Below are 20,431 nucleotides of genomic sequence, written 5' to 3'. Positions count from 1 at the left end.
TGAGCTGTAAATGAGACGCCTGAGCATGAGGTGCGTCTAAAAATAAAAAAATCTGAATGAAACATGACACTATAGCTTCCTCAGCAGGTCTAGCGCCCCCTACATGGACATGAAATACGCTCAAACTGGATTCCAAGGGATTATTGGGGTCCTGACCCGTGGTTTTGATAAATCTGGTATAGATATTGATTGGTTTGCGAGTCATGTTTTCAGCCGAGATAAGCAGGGGGTCTGGGGAAATTTCAGGACAATCTGTGAGCCAATCACTGGAACCACCTCAATCTGCAGCGACTCACATTCTCTATTGATTTGGCAGCTCCAGCTGGAGCCGGGAGAAGGAAGAGAGGAGGGGATTCAGGCTTTTATGATGTCTGACTAAATGCGCTGAAAAGAGCAATGTATTGCAATAGTGAGAACTACTAATGATGACATTTGTTTTCACTTGTTGTCATCGTATAACAGATTTAAATGATTGGACAAGGTAGGTTGATTCAGTTTGGTTGAACCTGGGGACAATCCTGCAGTAAATGTTTTTTCATAAAGCTTTGATTTCTGGGTCACCTCTATCATCGATGAGTGTCAGTGGTTGACAGCCCCCCCCCCCCCCCAAACCCCCCCCCCCCCTTAATTTCGTGGTGACTTCAACACACTGGGTCACTCAGAGCTTTGTTACTGACTGTTCTGTCTAAAAAATAAGGCAATTACTCCTTTTCTCTTTAGTAAGTAACCTTACATTGTATTCCAAATCTATAATTAGACCATTTGACCACAAGTACAGACATTAAATTACGTCTTTTTGTTTGTATCTTTAAATCACAGATAAATAAGAATGGGAATTAAAACTACAGGTACATTTGGAAAATATTTATTTCCTCACACAGGGTGAAAACTGGAGATTTTATCCCCCATTATCATAATGAAGGGATCTTCCAAATGGTCAGTATGAATAATTACAACCAGCAAAGAATTGTGAACCTGTCATTTTACTATTTCATTACAGTGAGACTCGGTGTTTCACTTCTCTAAGACTTTAAATTTACATTCATCTAGAGCCACTAACTTCTAAGACCTGTGGGGGGCGGGGATTAGTGTGGAATCAGAAATGCTCACAGTTAAGGTAACGTCTGATGTTCACACTGCCTCCTGTATTTAACATTTAACCAGCTGTGAGCTGTTTGAATCTCCATCAGGAGCCTGATGAACAGAAATCTTATCTGTTGGCTGACGACAGGTTAAATTAAACATCTGACAGTGACTTGGAAAGGGAATATTCCTAATAGACCTGCTCAGCCATTACTAAAGAGGAATTATCACTTCAGTGTTGCTCTGTGCATTTTACTCAAACACTATTTGTATCAAAGATGAACACCTGATGTGATTGTGTGACTTAATGTTGTTCTGTGTTCACTGTTTAAACACCTGAGAACAGGCTCCAACTCACTTTGTAGGTCTTTTGTTTTCATCGATGTCGATTTCCTCATGTGAGTTTTGCTTATATGCGTTTCTGTATTTCATGTCTTACAAGACAGAAAGTAAACTTTGGAAACTAGGAGGAAAAGGAAAAGAGGGAAAACATGCATCAGCAGGAGCAATCACCTTCTGATGCATGTTGTCCCTCGTTTTCTGCAAAATGCAAACGCACACGGACCCTTTCCACCGAGTCCCTTTTCTATGATGTTATTTTGTGGGTGAAGTTTGAGGCATGAAATAAAATATAAAAACAATCAAGGCATCAAACTGTCTGCCAGTGCAGCTGCTGCATCAATCTGTGGAGCGGTGCAGTTTGACCGCGTTCCAGTGAGTGAACAGCTCGATGGCTGGATTTGCTTCTGTTCTCCGACACTGCACGCCAATTTCTTAAAGTAGAATTTCACAATTTAAGTGCTCGCTGCCATATTTTAGCTACCAAATCAATATGCAATAGGGTTTACACAAGATTAGGAGCAGATGCCTTTTCCATGAAATAACCAGAGTTGGGGAGTTTGTGAAAGTTATGGCATCTTATTGATCCGTGAAGAAGAAATGAAGGGCAGGAGACAGGAGAATAAAAAGAAATATCATCTTATCAAGTCACTTCTTATCCGTGAATGCGACAGGAACAAATGACCTTTTATTCTTTTTTCATTATAGCTGTGGCATTGATTCTTTCCTTCACTGCATTGGGGGAAATTGTCACTTCGCTGACATGCACATGGCATCATTTCTGTGTAAGAAGTAGTATGGCACCCTTGCATTCCACGCTCTCCTCATCCTTTTTCCTCTCCTAGTAATTTTCCAATATAAAACCAGACTTCATGATATATATCTAAAAATGACAAAAAGCCACACAATGGTGAATAGAATGATGGAAGAGCAAGAAGCAAGAAGGGAACAATGGAGAGATCCGTGGAGCAGCCCGACAATGAGTGTGAGCAGCTGTGGAAAAGTGATGACATTTCATATCTCAGCTCCAGACCAATGAGGAATCCCTTACCGTCGCTGAGGTGCAGGCCCGTTGTCCACGGCTTCCACGGTCAGCGCGTAGCTCCGCCCCACAGCGAGGTCAACACCCGGCGCCACACTAATGACCCCAGTGCTGTGAAAACAGTAGCAGTATGTAGCATTAACATTTTTATTCTCTTCGCTGTATTTTACAACATTATTATTATTATTATGGCTCAACTCGACGACAGTAGTTTCTAAATCTCTAATCTTCAGTCTTTCAAATGGTTGTATCTGTTAATTTGGCTATTATTTCATTATTATCTAGTTTTGTCTGAAAAGTAACACTGGCATTTACATTTACACAAGTATTCATCAACAGTATTGAAACAAAAAGAGAGTAAATCTAAGTCCACTGCCATAAGAGGTGATTTTCTCTCATTTGAGGTATTTACAGCTTTTTAAACAGGAAAACATTATTATTATTTTCTTATGGGGGAAATAAACACATTTTCTCTGTCGCTTAGTGTTTGTCTCTCAACTTCAAACGTGACATTAAGAGTTTTTGTACAGATTGAAACAAACAACAGGATGTGTGAATAAGTTAAGGTTATGCAAGGTCAACGCAGACTGTGTAGGGAAAGCAGAACGTTAGCGAACCAGCCGCCCTCCTGTCCACTGTCAGTGTCTACACATGATGCGTTCAGGTACAGTGTTCAATGAAGGTCAACTGTGTTTTGGCAGAACTCGTTTTTGGCATTAAAAAAAGGTTGTTTTATCACATAATCAAATTCACTTCCAGGAAACAAATTATCTCTTAAAATATTGACACATGTCTATAAATTCTAAATAAATACCGTATCACTCTGCAAATCATATAATTACCTGTTTCCAATAATAAAGTGTTCCTGGTCTCCGGCTAAGATCCGGTAGGTGACTTGACCATTGGGACCTGCATCAGAATCTACAGCCGACAGCTGGAAGAGAGTCACAAGAATCATCTGTCTGAACACTCACCTACTGTATATATTTTTACGGCATAATGACAAAATGTAGTTCCAAATGTATTTCACAATATCACCTTAACACTGAGTACCATCTATGTTGTGTTACTAAAAAGAAGTCATGGACAGTGTGTACCTGTAGCACCGTTTCTCCAGGCATCATATCAGTAAACAGGTTGACATTATAAGAGACGTTGGCGAAAGTCGGAGTGTTGTCATTTGCGTCCAACACCGTTATCGTCACGGTAACCGGAAAGCTCTGCTGGACACCGTCTGACGCTACTAGCTGCAGACACACAGAGACACGGGGACAGACAAGGAGTAAGAAGACATTCTTTTTTTGGACAGGATAAGAAAAACACACTTAAACGCTTCTTCCTGTGGGAGATGTTACACTCAGCCGAGCCACACAAAGCTTCCTCTCGAGCCTCCTGAGGTGGGCGGACTTAGTGCTCAGCACGTCCTTGACATCTTGATAGCGTCAGGTTTGTATTCTTGTTTTCCTTTGAGGTGGAATTGCTCTGTACGTTTTCAATCTAAATCCCCGCTCTGGGTTTATTTATATGTTCTGGTGGGTGATGCTGAAAAGTCTCAAAAATCTGAGAACTAATCTGTCCCTGCTGTCTCCTCTCTATTTGTTTTCACCTGCGTACTGAGCAGCTCAAGAGGCTTGTTGACTGCGCTACCTCCAAGTCAGAGAAATATGTACAAAACAAGCATAAACAACCGTATTGTTTCAATGTACATTTAATGCTTAGAATACACCTTCCACATGGTGTATCGCTCAACGTTTTTTCAAGTGTACTTGGACAATTCATGAAATATGTCGAGCAGCTCTTATGCAAGGAGTTTGATGTTAAAAGCTAGTCTCTATCCAAGGTAACAGAAGCCACACATCTCATTTGTTCAACCCTTACAAAAAACACAGTAGAACACTTAGGACACAAGCGAGTTTCAGGCCTTTATCGTTATCATATTCACATCCAGCGCCCACGTTGTTTAACTAAGCAAATAATCTTCTCTCTCTCTCCAGTCACGCCACCCTCCCGCAAAGCAATCCCAGCAAATTGAGCTTACATGTCCTCATCCATGTTTCACATATCACACGCACTGCATATCAAAGTGCTGATCAACAGAAACTTCCTCACCGACACCAATCTTCTCCACGAGCTCATCTGCCCGACAAATCATCCTGGATGTCTAATAGCTGACTCACTCTCCCGCCCTTGAGTTTAATTTCTCCTGCAAGGCTTTCATGATGATTACCGTACACCTCTGCCTTTCAATCAATACACCGGGGCCCGTTTTTCCATTAAGTATGCATCAACTCTGCATGAGGCGCTGCAGAGCCACACACAAACACACACCCAGTGAGGTGAGCAGGGCTGAATATGACGAATAGCACACTCCTGCATGAAGAAACAATGCTGTACATCATATGGTTGGACACTTGCAGAAACAGATACCGTGTGGTCGGCAACAGGAATTCTCTCTGTGCCTTAGTAACAAAAAAAAAACAAAAAACAAGACGGAATTCGATTGTACTGGAATAAATGAGACAACGAGAGGAACAAGAGCGTGAGATGGACCTCACCAGTCTAATGGACAGAGAGGGACAGGAAGGAATCACTGGAATAAGTCACATTCCCTACGACCTAATGAGGAACCTGTGAGAACTGTCATGTTTCCCAGGGACATGGCGACAGGAAGATATTCTGGATAAGGTTCAGACCGACAGGATCAAACTGAAAACCAGACATCGACCTGTTGGCTAAGGGGCTGCATCCATGCAGCGTTTATTCCCCCCGGCTGTTCACACTCTCTTTTCACTGTACTCCACTAGCCTTTCTTCCACTCCTGTTACCTGAGACTCCAGACTGCATGAACCATCTCTTGGGACTGAATAACACTCTTCCCACCTCCACTCAGTTTGCGGTTCGCACTACCAGAGGAGACACGAGCCTGGAGCTGCTGTGTGGTCACATTAACCGACCTGCAGTTTCTAGCTCATGCATTTTCTCCTTTCACTTGGTTTGTATTTGTTATTTTGTTGCTATTTTCAGTGCGCCTTTCTATTTATTTCTTTATTTACTTACTTCTGTTTTCCCAACTGTATGTTGTGGAATTGAAATGAGGCAATTTGCCTGCAGGGATCAATCAATCAGTTTCTCCGAGTCTGATTCTGATTCCACGTCAGAGCCAAGAACTGACCTGAATGTTGTAAACAAGCCAGTCGCTCATAAAAATCTGTTATTACATGAATTTAAATCTATGCTTAAGCAGATGTGGAGGTAAATTAAAATCTGGATTTACACACTTTATGAGAGGGTGTATGTGTGGTGCACAGTTCATCCCTCATTCTTGTTTCCTTTCCTCATATTACGTTTCCTATTTTCACCTATAGCCTTCAGATAAGAGTCCTTTTATCAATACCAACACCACGGTTCTATCAAGGGTCTAGGATTCGAGGTGAAGTGCACATTCAGAAGCCCACGCACACACTCTAGACTCTAGAGTACCGTGAATGTATAGAAGTCTTGTGTCTCTCTGTCCAGCGGTTGCAGCAGCGTGACGAATCTTCTGATTCCAGTCGCAGACACGGAGAACACGTTGGAGTAGCTGTCCAACGAGAACTGGAGCTGAGGGTCCTTCGTCTGTTGAAGAGAAGGAGATGTTTAGAGAAAGTATTGGAATGAAAGAGGTTTTCTTTTGAAACCATGAAGATTCGGCTGCTGGTTCAAATCTACCTGGCAGCTGCAAATTATTATCACAGCTGTGTAATACCGACGACTGAGCAACTTGATTGGTTCAAGGAAATGAATCCACGGAGAGTTTAGGATATTGTGTGCTTGATGAACACAGAGCGACAAATCATAAGAGCTGATAACAAAAGGAATGATTTAAGAAGACAAGGAACTGTCTCTTTTCATGGATGAAGATGATACATTACAAATTATAATAATAAATCAAAATAAAAGCCTGAGAACAGGACTGAAAAGAAAGACTTCACCAGGAGAAGATGAATGAGTATTTCTTCCCAGGATTTCTTGACATAAAGATAAGCGATGTGTGTGTAATTGAACCTGTATCTTTGTCAGGACCATTTTAAACATAGTCCTTACGGAGTGAGGATATTTCCGGAAAGTGTGGACATTTTGACCGGTTGGGTTGTACCGTAATAGTGAGTATGAGAGAGAGAGAGTAGGAGAGAGAGAGATAGAGAGAGAGTGAGTAAGTGCTATATTCAGTGATAGAGAGGCAATCCTAATCCAAGTCCTCCTCTGACATTACCCAGAGAGGAACCTCCTCCGTGTGTGTGTGTGTGTGTGTGTGTGTGTGTGTGTGTGTGTGTGTGTGTGTGTGTGTGTGTGTGTGTGTGTGTGTGTGTGTGTGTGTGTGTGTGTGTGCGCGTCTCATTCCAGATAAGGCTGGCTCAGCAGGGTGGGGGGTGCGGGGCTGATAATATTGTCGATGTAGCCAGTGTGGATATTGAGTCATAAATAAACACAAGCACACACACTCACCGTCGTATGCACACACATAAATAAAAGTGATGGAAGGCACATAAAAAGCAATTAGGACTAATCATGATTGTTCGTACTTGATGCAGGAGGAAAGACCAGGGTTAGCAATATTTAAAATAACTGCACATATATCAATCTCCACACACACACACACACACAAACAGAGTCTCAGGAACACACATGTTATCCCCGTTAAGCCCCTTCCCTGCTGTGGGGGGCTTCCAGCGAGCGATGGACCAGAGCTTGTTCTTTTGGTGAAAACGACTACATGCTGCATCTTTAACAAGAGAAGCTCTCGGGGATGCATCAGCGATAACAATGTCGCAGCGTTGTAAATTCTTATAATATCACTGAGAGGCAGACTAAGAGGGAAATTTAGAACACACAAAGCAAGCCTCACACAACGCAGAGAGTCAGCAGAACAGAAAGGAAGCTGGAAAGAGGACGGTGGACCAATCGTTCATTTGTGTACGATCACACTGTCTCCATGCTGAACACAATGGGATTTGTATTTGGTGTAAAGGAAGAAAAGCCAGGAAGAAAGAACACAGGTGATACCTACAGGCGTCATATTGGCTCTTAGCTATAAAGGAAGTAGATGCAACAAATTATAAAAGTGTAAAAACATAAAATACTGTATTTTATACCCTAAATATCTTTATTTAGCTCAATGTGAACGTTAATCATAACTGCTACAACTCATTTTATTTATTTGCACAAGGTCATTAGACAAATATAAAACACTAATTACCTCTGTTTAAAAGTTTCAAAGAGAAACAACAGTGTATTTGTATTTAGCATTAATCTCATTATTAAGTGCAGTCATTCAATTCGTCAGTAAGATTAACATTAATTAACGCCTGATGTCTTCATGGGTGACAGCTCTGTTAGCTTTCTATTCTCACCTCCTCGACATCATTATCCAGAGCGACGATGGCCAGTGGTGCGGACAGGCTGCCGCTGGTCGCTATGGTGGTTCCCACAGGTGATGCTTCGCTGACGTAGCCATGGTAACTTGTTTCCAGGAAGTAGGGCGCCTGGTTGTTCTCATCCAGCACTTCAATCTGGAGGTTGGCGAACGCTGGCAGGGGGTGGCCATTGTTCTGTTCTGCCTAAAAGAGAGAGATTAAGTAATGGCTTCTATTTGGCCGCGGTGTCTCACTTCCTGCTCTCTGACAGCCATTAGCCCGGCTGCTGAGGTCGTATTAAATTATAATACTTCACACGATAAATGTTAAACAGCGCTCAGTAGAGCCCTTAGCTTTGATAATGGTAATAAAACAGGTCAGTTACACTAGCTGGGGTTTATTTCCTATCAAAGTATAGGGCAATTGGACATAAATGAATTGATGACCTGCAATTTTTTGATGGGGTTTTATTATTGGTCTTTTATCTTAAAGGGACACTGTTTTTATTAGATTTGTCAGCTTTGAAATGAGAAATGTTTCCCTTCAATAGAGGGGAGGGCATCAGGCAGTTTCTGTTTTATGGAAACTTTTCTTTACTTTTTGATGTTTGCGAATTAGTCTGTTTGGATAGCGGTGATCTTGTGTAGTAAAACAAGCAAAGTATCATTTCATGAATTCTTTATACACGGATCCACCCTGAAGCTTTAACTGCAGCGAAAACATCCAATAAAAGAAATATTCAACTTTAAGTTCCAGTTGAACTTAAAGTACTTTATTTCTTTGTGTACATTTTATGAGAGTAACCAGATATACAATATATTTTCTTTATTTAATCTCACAGAATAAAGGAAGCAAAAACAAAATATATCCCCATTCCAGAGGGAGGTTGTGTTTTCAATGAGACACATTCTGGGAGAAAGGGGAAGTTAAACCTCCTCTCTTTGCAGCTTGGGGGTTCCTCACCTTAATCACCAGATCAAATCTGCGGTACAGCTCTCTGTCGATGGCCCTCAGCAGCACGAGCTCCGCTGTGGTCCTGTTCAGGCTGAAATACTCTGCATAGGTCTGAGGTTTGCCTGAGAAAGAGACAGCAAACACAGAGACACAATGAAAGAGGGAGGCATGGCTAATGCTTCCCAGTTTTCTCATCCCTGGCCAATGAGGGAACACACAGTATACGGTGCTCTGCAATGCTACATTGCTCAGCGGGGAAATCAAGGTCTGGTGCGAGGAGCAGCAGCACAAGCACACGTGCACAATCACGCTTCTTAAAGTGTGTACGTCTTTGTGTGTGTGTGTGAGTCTTGCATCCTTATGGCTAACACTGATTGTATTGGCTTCTGCTGAGGGATGGTGCGTTCAGAGACAGCGTGAGTCCCTCGATGTTCGTGGTTACAGATGTTTGTGTCCGAGCTTGAGTGAATACACTCTGGGTTGTTGTCCAAAGCAACAACCTCCTACTGCTTCTAATGAAAACCACTGGCGCCAACACCACTATTCTAAAACATTACATCTTCCTAAAACCACCGGAATCTGCCTTTTTGTTCATTCACCCTTTCTTTTTTAAAGTCATAGATCTCGGAGGAGCTCAGAGTTGCAGCAGATTCGTCTGCCTCTAGTGACACAGTCTCTGATAATCCTTACTCAGACAGATTAGGTTCACAGGAGGAGTCTGGGAAACCTAATCAAGTCAGTGGCAAGAAGCGTCAATAAATCCTGACCGGTTTTTGGTGACAGCATTTTATCATTTTGAACAGTGATCGATCCATCAAACATCAAACGTCAATCAAGTCCTGCAGGGACGGTTACTAATAAATCAATAGTAAATGAAGCTACTTATGAGGGATGGATTCAGTCAATTATATCTGAAAGAACTAGCACCTAAACATTGAAGTTAAGATGTGCTGGTTTCATTCTGAATCACAATTTATTTGATGAATGGTCGATTGAATAATATTCCTCATCATCTGGTTAAAGGGACAGATACAATATTAATTATTTAAATACCTTTCCTTTCTAATCAATTTTCTCAAGAGACATTAAAGGTGTTGAGATCTATGCATTTGATTATCAGACTACTTTCTTTTTCTGCTCTATTATTCTACTGTAAAAGCTGCACAGACGTGTCGAGTCGTTTGGCCTTGAACAGATTAGCCCTCCGAGTACCATTCTAGTAATAAGTTTCACTTGGTGTTAATGAAAACCAATTTAACAAAGCATCAGTGAAGTTCTCCTGGAGAGGGAGTCATGCTGTATGGATTATTAATCTGTAATCTATAAACAATTATCTGTTTTCAGCAAGAACACATAATAAGAGTCAAATCAAGTTACATCATCACATTTTTGCTCATTTAATACAAAGATCTACTCTCGCAGAAATGTCCCAACCTACCGATGAGGATGGAGTATAAGATCCCTGGTCTCTCGGACGGAGGCTGGATGTTTCTGTCTTGGTCCACAGCTTGTATCGGTGGAGTCACATTGAGAGGACTGACTTTATTCTGGGGACAGAACCAACAATCAAATTCAACAGTTTGGAACAAACGGTCAAAACCTCTTCCTCTAAATATGAAAAATCAGTTATTAGAGTCTTCTGCTCACAGAATAATTTTTGACTTTTTTTACTAACTGAACAAAACAGTGGGGGTCTGTCTGATTTAGTTATTTCTCCAATATAAGCAGAGCTTTACCGACGCTATTTACTGTATTCATGGTACAACGAGCTCTGTGCGGTGCCAGCTGAGCGCGAGCGAGAGATAAACAAAAAAATCAATTGTTGGCAAAAACACACTGTGGTCGACTTTAAATCACAAACACGCACAACCCACACATAATTCTGTGTAAGTGCAGCACACACAGAGCATTAAAGAAACGACACCACCATTACATTCACTGAAATAAAAATCACACAACACACAACAACAATTAGGAGCCATTTCGATTGTGCATATATTCTGTATCTGTCCATATAAATGTGTTTATATCGGAATACACACACTGAGCCAGCAGTGAGTGTGTGGATCCGCATCTGTATGCTGGTGTGGCTCGGCTATAACGTTGACTTATAATAGTGCAATCTGCTGAGGTGTGTGGTACCAGGACCCCAGTGGGAGAAACTGTCTATAGGATCAAATCTAATATCACCAAAGCTGTAAAATGTCAAACCAAGCACACCGGGTGGACTGCACGTATTCCCAAATGAGCACAGACACACACAGACACACACACACACACACAGACACACACCACAGACAATTCCATACTCCTGCTATGGTACAAGACTTTACCACAGCACCTGTCATGCAGCACTTAGCCATCACAGAGCTATATCCCCTGCTGTCTGTCACCGGGGGGGGGGGCAGAGAGGAAGTTATGGCGAGTAATGAAGCGGAGCAAAAGAGGGTGTAAATATATGGAGGGGGAGATGAATCTGTCAGGAGTTCAGGGTAAACAGGAAGCAGACAGAGACGCTAACGCAGCTCGGGAGGAAAGGGGGGGGGGCAGTGACATCACTGAGGATCTAATAGTGAAAATCAGTAATCGAGTTCTCTTGGATTAAAAGTTGGGAAATATAAAGTCACCGGTGTCCTGGAAGGCTCAACGTCACACACACACACATATATGATTCTGCTTTTCTCGACAAGAACTTTGTTTTAAACAGGCGACAGCTTTTTGCTGTGAGTTACAGTGTAGTCACATCACACCTGCCTTTTTATTGTTTCAATATTTATAGTTTAACCTTTAGTTTCCATTTGAAGACCAGGAAGCAGCGTGAGCGTGACATTACTGTGCTGCTCTTTATGATAATTCTTCACAAGAGATGGCACAGATGAGTGTAAAGCCATAAGATGTAATAACTGGAATGGCACTCAGTAGAGCGGAGACCTTCAGTCCGCTTAATTTCAATCAGGCTGCACCACGTTGCACACACTTAGACACAAGTCCCCTAATACGCCTGATCCGTTTACTATCACCGTGGACATCAGTGGAAATGTCAGAGAAGGCCCAAATCAGGCGATGTTAAAGAAAGAGGTCAAATATTCCTGAATCCGCCCTTTTTGTCCCAAATCTGCAACGGGATTTAATTCGGATTATTTCTTAGTTCATACGACAAATTTACACCAGTTCCAGTAGCGTTTGCATAATCCTGCTAACAGACACACAAACACTCCTTGGTGGAGCTAATGACTAATGAATGAGGCCCTTTGTAGTTTTGTGTATGATTTGCTCTATAGTATTTCCAGACATTAAAATGAAATAACGACCCATTAGTGTCCATGTATATTTAAACAAATGGCTTTTTTTGGTCCAAACTGACCGAGTCCGACAGCAAAGACAAACAAGAAAATAGCAAATATTCGCATTTTAAAACTCGGGGTTAACCAGAGCATGTGAACAAGCTGTGTGAGGCCACTACTTCACAACCACCAACTTCAGGCTCGAGAGAACTGGATCACTCTGGGAGAGACCAACAAACAGGACTCAATTAATGGTACGACCCGATAAGGTGGACCCCTTTTTTCTCTGATGAGATCACTATATATTGTTCTATACACAGCAAAATCTGTAGTGTTGTTTTTTCAGTGTTAATATTTTTGAGTTGGTGGGTGTTGATTTTGGAGTTGTTTTAACACCACTAGTGTTAAAAAAGCTCTGCGAGCGTTGTCAGTCAAGCGAGTTAAATTTTAACACCTGTGACTGAGTTAGATTCACTTCAGGTGGAGTTGATCATAAAATATGGGAGGAGCTTCACCACAAATCTCTGCACCCAATGAACCATAACAAAATCCCTCGGCTCTCTTTATCAAGACAGCTGTGAGACTGACCCTCGGTCTCATTTTAGTGTTAAAAATACACTTTAATGAGTCATAAAATAACACTATGTATGTTAAAAATTAACACTCACAGTGAAAGGGAATAACACAATTTAGAGTTAAAAGTGCACTTATGTGGTGTCATAAAATAACACCAAGGGTGTCAAATATTTATCACTGTTAAAGAGTTAAAATATTAACACTTTTCAAAGTGTAATTTTAACTCAGAATCCGTGAGGATTATATAGACTCAGAAGAAGTGTTAAATTTAACACTCTGTGAGTTGAATTAACACTCCCGATTTTGCTGTGTACAGTTACCACCTCATAGTGAAGTAGGGAACAGTGAATGAGTTATGAGTTATACAGCTGCCATGTTGTCCGTGGTGCAGCACAGAGATACATTGCTCTCCTGTGGCATTAAAAGAGAACAGGTTGCTGTTTCCACGGTGCAGTGCAGAGCCGCACAGGCCGCGTGGAAAGCAGCAGCCGCAAAACAAAGTTAGTGCATGAAGCGATGTGGTGTTTGAAGTTTTGTTCTGCGTCTTGTAGCTTGTAGCCAATCCATTGCCTGCGTGACATAATGGAAAAGTGGAGGATTCGTCAGGTATCGGGAGAGTTGTTTACCGGGCCGTTCAATAATCTATTTTTTAGAGGCTGCAAGACTTTTGAAGTAAATGTGTGAACACGGCCTGACAGCCGACTGCTCTGCATTAAATGACCAGCGTCTGTGTGTGTGTGGGCGTGCGAGGGAGAGAGAGTGGAGTAGCTCCTCTGGCTCCAAGGCTGTGAGGTTGTCATATCTTATCTGTCTGATTAGGACTCAAACTGCTATCTCGCTTTGACTCAATCATTCCTCTCCTCACTTCACCTCCTCTGTTTTTTCCTCCACAGCAAAAGGAGCTCTGGACTTTCCACCTGCTTTGGTATTTCCCACCTCCTTCTTTCTTTCTCTCTTGCGATTCATACAGTAAACAGGAACCCGAACCTGCACTCACTACACTGTGGTTCACTCGAGCACAGTTCTCTTATTGGACGGATTCAAAGTCGAATCATAATCAATCAAAGCGGGCCCCAGACACATCGCTGCTTTAAATAAATGAGAGTGCGTTCAGGCACATCTAATGGCACAGTTCCTGCTGTTGGCACAAACATGCATTTATTCAAACAATCTGAAATAATTCAGTTTAAATCTATGAAAGTTAAAGAAGAAATTAAGCTTTAGTGTTTTTGCAGTAGGTTTCAGGATAAGAGAAAACAATGAATCATCACCTGCCGATTCAAATTGGTCAATGAGGTATGGTAAATGTTAATGGATGCATTTATATTAAAGCTTCTCTAGTCTTATCACTTCAGTATCTCACCCTAGGGTCTGGAGCCGGGGATCAAACCTTCACATTAGTGCACAACCCGCCCAAAACATGTAAGGTTGCATACACTGCACCTCCTAGCATTGTGCTAATACCTTGCAACCATCTGCATGAAGCAGCCTCACATATTTTGACCATAACTCACAACTTCACATGCTCATTCTGATAGAGACACGTTTTAACCGTTTTCAGTCTTCACTATGTATTTTATCAAGTCTAGTTCGATGAGGATGTAAACTTCAACTTGACCGGTTAGCAGAGGCGTTCAATCACGAGGAGGTAAATTTTGTTTATGCTGTGATGCTGTGGGATCATAAACACTGAAATCACTGAAGCGTCTGCTGTCTTTAGAAGTTCTGTATTGGGATCAAATTGAGAACTGAGAGCACATTTTTGTGTGAGATGCAACATGTTTTATGGAACGCTTCAGATTTTTAGAACCCCTCAAGTATTTTCCCAGCGTAACGTTTCAGTGTGTGTGTGTGTGTCTGTGTTTGTGTGTGTGTGTGTGTGTGTCTGCCTTCACTTCTCCCCTTCACACTCCCACCTCTACGCACCTCTCCATCATAAACCCCGTCCTTGCCTGCATTCACTTTCTCCTTCTCAAAACCATGAGGTGTGTAAAGTTGATTTACTCAACCTCGCAGTGTTTCTCTTGGCAGGCAAGAGTGAGTGAGTGTGTGTGTGTGTGTGTGTGTGTGTGTGTATGTGTGTGTGTGTGTGTGTGTGTGTGTGTGTGTGTGTGTGTGTGTGTGTGTGTGTGTGTGTGTGTGTGTGTGTGTTGGTGTGTGTTTGTACAAAGTCCTCAATATAGACAAAGAGACAACGTAGACAATGTCCAGTTGGGAATTGACATTGACATCGTTATGGGTGTTTGTGCATTTGTGTGTGTAGGTGATTTATTGTGTGTTGGTGTGTGTGTGGTGGGGGGGTGTTAGAGCATGAACTCACTGCCAGCTTGCTTGTCACCATAAAGTGTTTGTGTGTGTCTGTTTGTGTGTGTCTATGTGTGTTAAGGGATGAATGCTCTGCTGAGTTGTCAGAGTTGGGGATTTTGCCTGCAGCAACAATGTCTCATTTACAAAGTGATGCTGCAAGTCGCTCTGGAGAACAGCATCAGCTAAATGCCCAACAAAACAAATGCAAAATGATTTTATATAAATATATAAATACAGAGCTGCGTAAGCATAAAAACACTTGACAGAGCGGCAGACTCACTTCTCTAACACTTGTTTTTCGGGAGAGTTACACCTTGTACAATCTCAAAAGCAAAAAAACCACAGTAACCTTTTCAAAACTGAAAGAAAAAATATCTCTATAACTCGAAAAGACATATTCTATTTAGGTTTAAAACTTGGAACTACATTGTTCTAGAGATGCCCATTGCTTATAAAGTTTCTTCTAGACCTGACAGACTGAACAGCAGTGCAAACATGGATGATGTTGGCGCCTGAAGTTTAGAAATGTCACATTGAATACAATTTTTTGTTAAATATGTAATATAAAAATAGGCAGAAAACAAAGAAATTGTGGGGATTAGCCCTGAGAGATTACAATTTCAAGTTTAACCTCGACGTCTAATCTTAACCTCACACTAAAAGCACATGCACTCATCCACATGCACTACTGTGGTCCGATAAAACAAGAGGAAATTGTGGGAAGCACATATTCCCACAAGCACAAACATGCCCCCTGCACAAAACATATAAATAGAAAAGGGTATATATTTACATAAAGGGCCACGGACTCACCGGCTCTGTCAGCTCCAGGACGTTGGCCTTGTACGTGATGGGACTGCAGTCACGGGTGTTTCCCACCAGCGTGCACGGCAAAAACATGGGACCCAAGTCGTCACCGTCCAGCACGTCCACGGTCAGAGTGGTGGTGGCGGTGCGGCGCTCGCTAGGGTAGGGGGCCCGATCCTGTGAGAGAGAGACAGAGAGAGAGAGAGAGAGAGGGGGGTTTGATTTTTCATTTCATTCTGCAGGATCCTCTATTTGGATATCTTCATCTTCAAATCGTGAATAACGAGAAACCTGCTAGTTCTGCTGAATACTTTCAGGACATCATCCCAGCTGCCGGGAACTCTCAGAGCCGTCAGAATCTATTTATACCTCATTAAGAGAAACTAAACAGGTTGTTATTGCATCTGTAACGGCTTCATCTCAGCACAGCTCTGCGTAGACGGAACGATACAGACAAACTGCTCTGCTCGTTACATGGATTTATTCCATTAATAATGTCGTACGTAAACTGGTAAAGTAAGCAGAGATTAAACCCACTTTAAATTCCCTGACGAGCTCAGAAAAAGTTAAATTAGTTATTTTTTTTCAAATTGTTCAACCAAAAGATGGTATTAATTATAAAGTTTGAGAAGTAAAAGATGATTATGGAGCTGCCATTTCTACATTTTGCTGTTAAATAAGTGGTCAAAGAAAGTTTAAGAGTCAAACTCAGCTTGCAGGCTTCATTAAAACACATTAATTTAGAAATAAAAGAACATTCATTTAGAAATACTAATTTATAAATCTGACCAACTCAGAGGGATAGTAATTGGATTTTAAATATAACAAGAAAAGATGATGCCTGTTGCTCGGCTCCTGCCTGTGCACATTCATTGAATAACTGTGACAACCACAAACCAATTAAGTGCTTGAAGTCAAAGTCTAAGTATTTAGTCAACAATGATGTTTTACAGTATTTTAATAACATCACCTCGGTGAAACAGTTTCCTTAACTCGCCTATGCTTTCAGGTTTAATGATGTTAAACTATATACTGTTAAACCATACCCAACTCATCTGTATACCACAACCTCAGTTGTACGTATCCATAATAAACATACTACAGATTAATTACATATTGAGAAATTTGACATTTGTAAAAACCAAACATTTTTCAACTCTTGCTCCCAGTAATAAACTGCAATCAGAATGTTTCTATAGTGTGATCCTCCAGATTTTAATAAAGAATAGATTTATTGAAAGGTTTTAAAAAAGCATCTTCAAATAAGAAAGAAAAAAAATACAGGCATCTGTTGATATTGTGTGTGAATGAAGAACACGGCTGTCAGCCTCTCACATTTTATTCAGAAAATATAAATTGAATTACTCTCACACATTCCACGGGAAATATTTTCATTGTGCAAAAATTCTCAAGCTTTTGAAAATAAACATCTACATCAGAACATATGACCTTCATACGACAAAAATGTTTACACACTGTTAAGTGTCTATATAGAAGAAGATGTTCAGCGGAAATAGTGAAATATCAATGCAAGCCGTTGATAATGAAACACCTAGTGTGACATTGAAGGTCAATTAACAGACTTTTATGAAAGCACATAAACACTCTTTGGTGAATTCATCTTGTGTCTGATTACTTGTTGAAGTCGTTCCAATTACAAAGGCAGCTGCAAAGAGGAGAAACACTAGATCTCTATGTCCTTCACATTGTTCCTGATGGTGTCTGCACATCCGACAGAGCCAGGTTGTTGAAGAACAAGTCTCCATGTATCACGGGGCTGACACACACATCAATTACCCCAAATTAACCTGCACGTCTTCAGAAAGTGGGATGTAGCCCGAGCACCTGAACCTTCTCGCTTTGAGGTGACAGTTCTAATCACTACACCACTACGACACGTCATTAAAAGATCTTTTCATTTCGTTTTTTGAAGAGGTTATAAGTTTATGTGGCTCGGTCAATTAGCACTTCATTTTGCCCCCTCATGTAACACTGACCCTAAAAAACTCAGCCTTATTTCAAGAGGTTCTTTTACCTACTTGTACGTCTCTGAGTATTTTCGGAGAATTTATATTCCGCAAAGTCGCAGACACTCAAAACACTCTTAATATTGTATTAAGATGAACAGTGAATGTGTCAGGCTTTCAAGCAGTCAGACTCACATTCATCTTTCAGCGTGCTGTTGACTTTTAATAATGTTTCCAGGCTAAACGGCCCTGGAGAAATAGGACTATTTGCCAGAAATACTTTGTAAGCAAGGTTTTAGTGTCACAACAAAAAGCTTAATAGCCCAATCAGCAAGCTAAATTATTTTTCTGTCAAACCCCGGTTGCTTATTGCTACCACTGAACCACAAGAGTCCGTTTCTACACACTGACTGAAATTAATAGGGCTGTTAAACCACTTAAATAAATAAAACACACAATGTGCTGAGAAAGAAAAGGAGAAAAACAATATTAACTGAGACATTAGTTAATAATTAAGGAGGCTATTACACTTCCCTGAGGCTGATTCAGCAGAGCAGAATTGGGCTGTCTGTAACCGTGATGTTACCATAATAATACAAGTGTACATAAAGATAACATTTAACTTTAGGGTGGAGACTATTCTCCCGCTCAGTCTGGAGACAGTTTATTTTCTTGAGCCTTTATATTTGGCCTTTTTTTTATTATATCCATTTTCTATACAGCTTATCCTTAAAGGGTCTGGCCGGGGAGCTGGAGCCAATTTATTTTTTATTTCATTTTCTTATTTCTTTTGTATTATACAGAAAAAATATATATATACAATATCATCCTGAGACTTGGTCTTAGCTGCATGACGAACAAAAAGCACTTACGTTAGCCTGTATGATGACCAGGTAGCGTGTTATCTCCTCGTAGTTGAGTCTTTCTCTTAGGACCACGGAACCAAACAGTGTCAGCGGGATGTCGAAGGTTCTGTTGGCTGTCTGAAACACACACACACACACACACACACACACACACACACACACACACACAATGAAAACACAAGCACTGTGCGTCACCTACAGGGTCAATGGCGCAGTTAAAAAGATAAACTCTTTAAAGAGAGTTCAAAGAGTTTATAGATGAGATAATGAAACAATCGTGGGAGGAAGGTGGAAGAAGACGAGCACCAGTAGAAGTGACTGTATCATATTTATTATGAAACCATATTCTTTATTAAACCGAGTTACTATGAATACCGAAGTTTCACAGCTAACGGGATACGATATATAAAATATAATAAGGAAGGAGTCAAGTGGAATCTGCTTTAAAGCAAAGTAGTGAGAGAAAGCTGATATTCTAATAATAACTTAAAAGCTGATATATGATATTATATAACAATTTAATGAATGCATATACAGGCTTTTCCCAGTCTTTGCTGTCAGCTATCACACATTTTATGAAAACAACAAATCGCAAGACATTATGAGTTTAAACCTGAGTACATCAGGCGTAGAGGAGTTCATTAGGCAGAGAGGTATCCTACCGGGTCTTTGGGGTTGTACTGGATCATGTACTCGATCTGTCCGTTGGGACCGTCGTCGATGTCGGCCGCCCCGTTGTTCCCCCAGAAACCAGAGAAGATGGTGGTTCCCACTGGTGTCAACTGGAAACAACACAACAAGAATCTCAGCATCTTTGTCGAAAAAGCTCCCACAACGTGTCGTCAAAGACTCACACTCTTTACCACTGACACTAAAACAGCTCCTATCCCACACTGTTGTGTCTTTCCTTCCTGCTGCCGGTATGTGGCAGAGATAAAGACAGGACACATTAAAAAGATTGTGATATGTGTTTGGTCCTGGGGAGTCTTAGTACCCCACTGTTTCTACAAAACAAACACGAAAAAGACTTGCTGTGTTATGCTTATTGTGCTCGAGTGGGGCAGGAGAAGGAAGATGGGTGTGCAGCTGCTCGTGTCTTTTGATTTGCACTGAAAATGAAATGAAATGCAGGCAGCAGCGTTCGTCCAGCGTCTTCACTCCGTGCCTTTTCTCCATCTCACCACTGTGGATATTAGTTACACCTCATTGCCCCATCTCATAAAAGTTTTACCGTGAGGAGTAACAGTGGAAAATGCGGCAATTGAAAATCACACATGGTATGTTAAGAGCACTTGTCACAAAAGAGAGCGTCAGCATCTTCACGCTGGTGTTTGATTTCAGAGAAATGAAATAACACAGAAACATATTGGAGCCAAATGCTCGTGGTTATAAAATAACGAGCCCCTGTTAAAATAGATTAGCCATAGCTTATTACCGCCGCCCTTCTCACAGTGAAATGAACAAAATTAATGAGTTCTCGACGGCGCTGGAGTCGGAAGTCGCAGCTAAAGCAACATTTTTCAAAGCATAAAGCTTGAGACCTCTCAGGATTCTCTGCACAATGTTCGTGTTTTCCATTCGTATGTGGCTTAACAATGTTTATTTGAAGTATGGACCAATTCAACTTGAAAATGAAGAGATTATTTATGGTCAAGGGGTTAATGTAAGTGTCAATACCATTAATGTGGGAGCTAACTGATTATTGTTGCTTTTTTTACCTTTAAAAATGGGGAAACCACAACAAAATGCTGTATTCAGATATATACACTAGCCTAGAGTATATTATGTAGAATACATGATGTGTCAATATTGT

At 41.1% G+C, this 20,431-nt stretch overlaps 1 protein-coding gene across 1 annotated transcript in view; it reads right to left on the bottom strand.

Annotated features, from left to right (window-relative positions):
* LOC133028213 (protocadherin-15-like) overlaps positions 1-20,431 on the bottom strand; it is a 119,436-nt gene that overhangs the window by 72,834 nt on the left and 26,171 nt on the right. Inside the window, exons 7-16 of the mRNA XM_061095406.1 lie at positions 19,281-19,400; positions 18,625-18,735; positions 15,792-15,962; positions 10,250-10,358; positions 8,821-8,933; positions 7,855-8,061; positions 5,945-6,079; positions 3,562-3,711; positions 3,307-3,398; positions 2,474-2,575 (exon numbers count right to left, since the gene is read on the bottom strand). Of these exons, the coding sequence (XP_060951389.1) occupies positions 2,474-2,575; positions 3,307-3,398; positions 3,562-3,711; positions 5,945-6,079; positions 7,855-8,061; positions 8,821-8,933; positions 10,250-10,358; positions 15,792-15,962; positions 18,625-18,735; positions 19,281-19,400 (1,310 nt within the window). The remainder of the gene's footprint in view (positions 1-2,473; positions 2,576-3,306; positions 3,399-3,561; positions 3,712-5,944; positions 6,080-7,854; positions 8,062-8,820; positions 8,934-10,249; positions 10,359-15,791; positions 15,963-18,624; positions 18,736-19,280; positions 19,401-20,431) is intronic.

Source organism: Limanda limanda, chromosome 21 (assembly GCF_963576545.1).
Source record: "Limanda limanda chromosome 21, fLimLim1.1, whole genome shotgun sequence".
Lineage (NCBI taxonomy): Eukaryota > Metazoa > Chordata > Actinopteri > Pleuronectiformes > Pleuronectidae > Limanda > Limanda limanda.
This window is presented reverse-complemented; position numbering and strand designations above follow the sequence as displayed.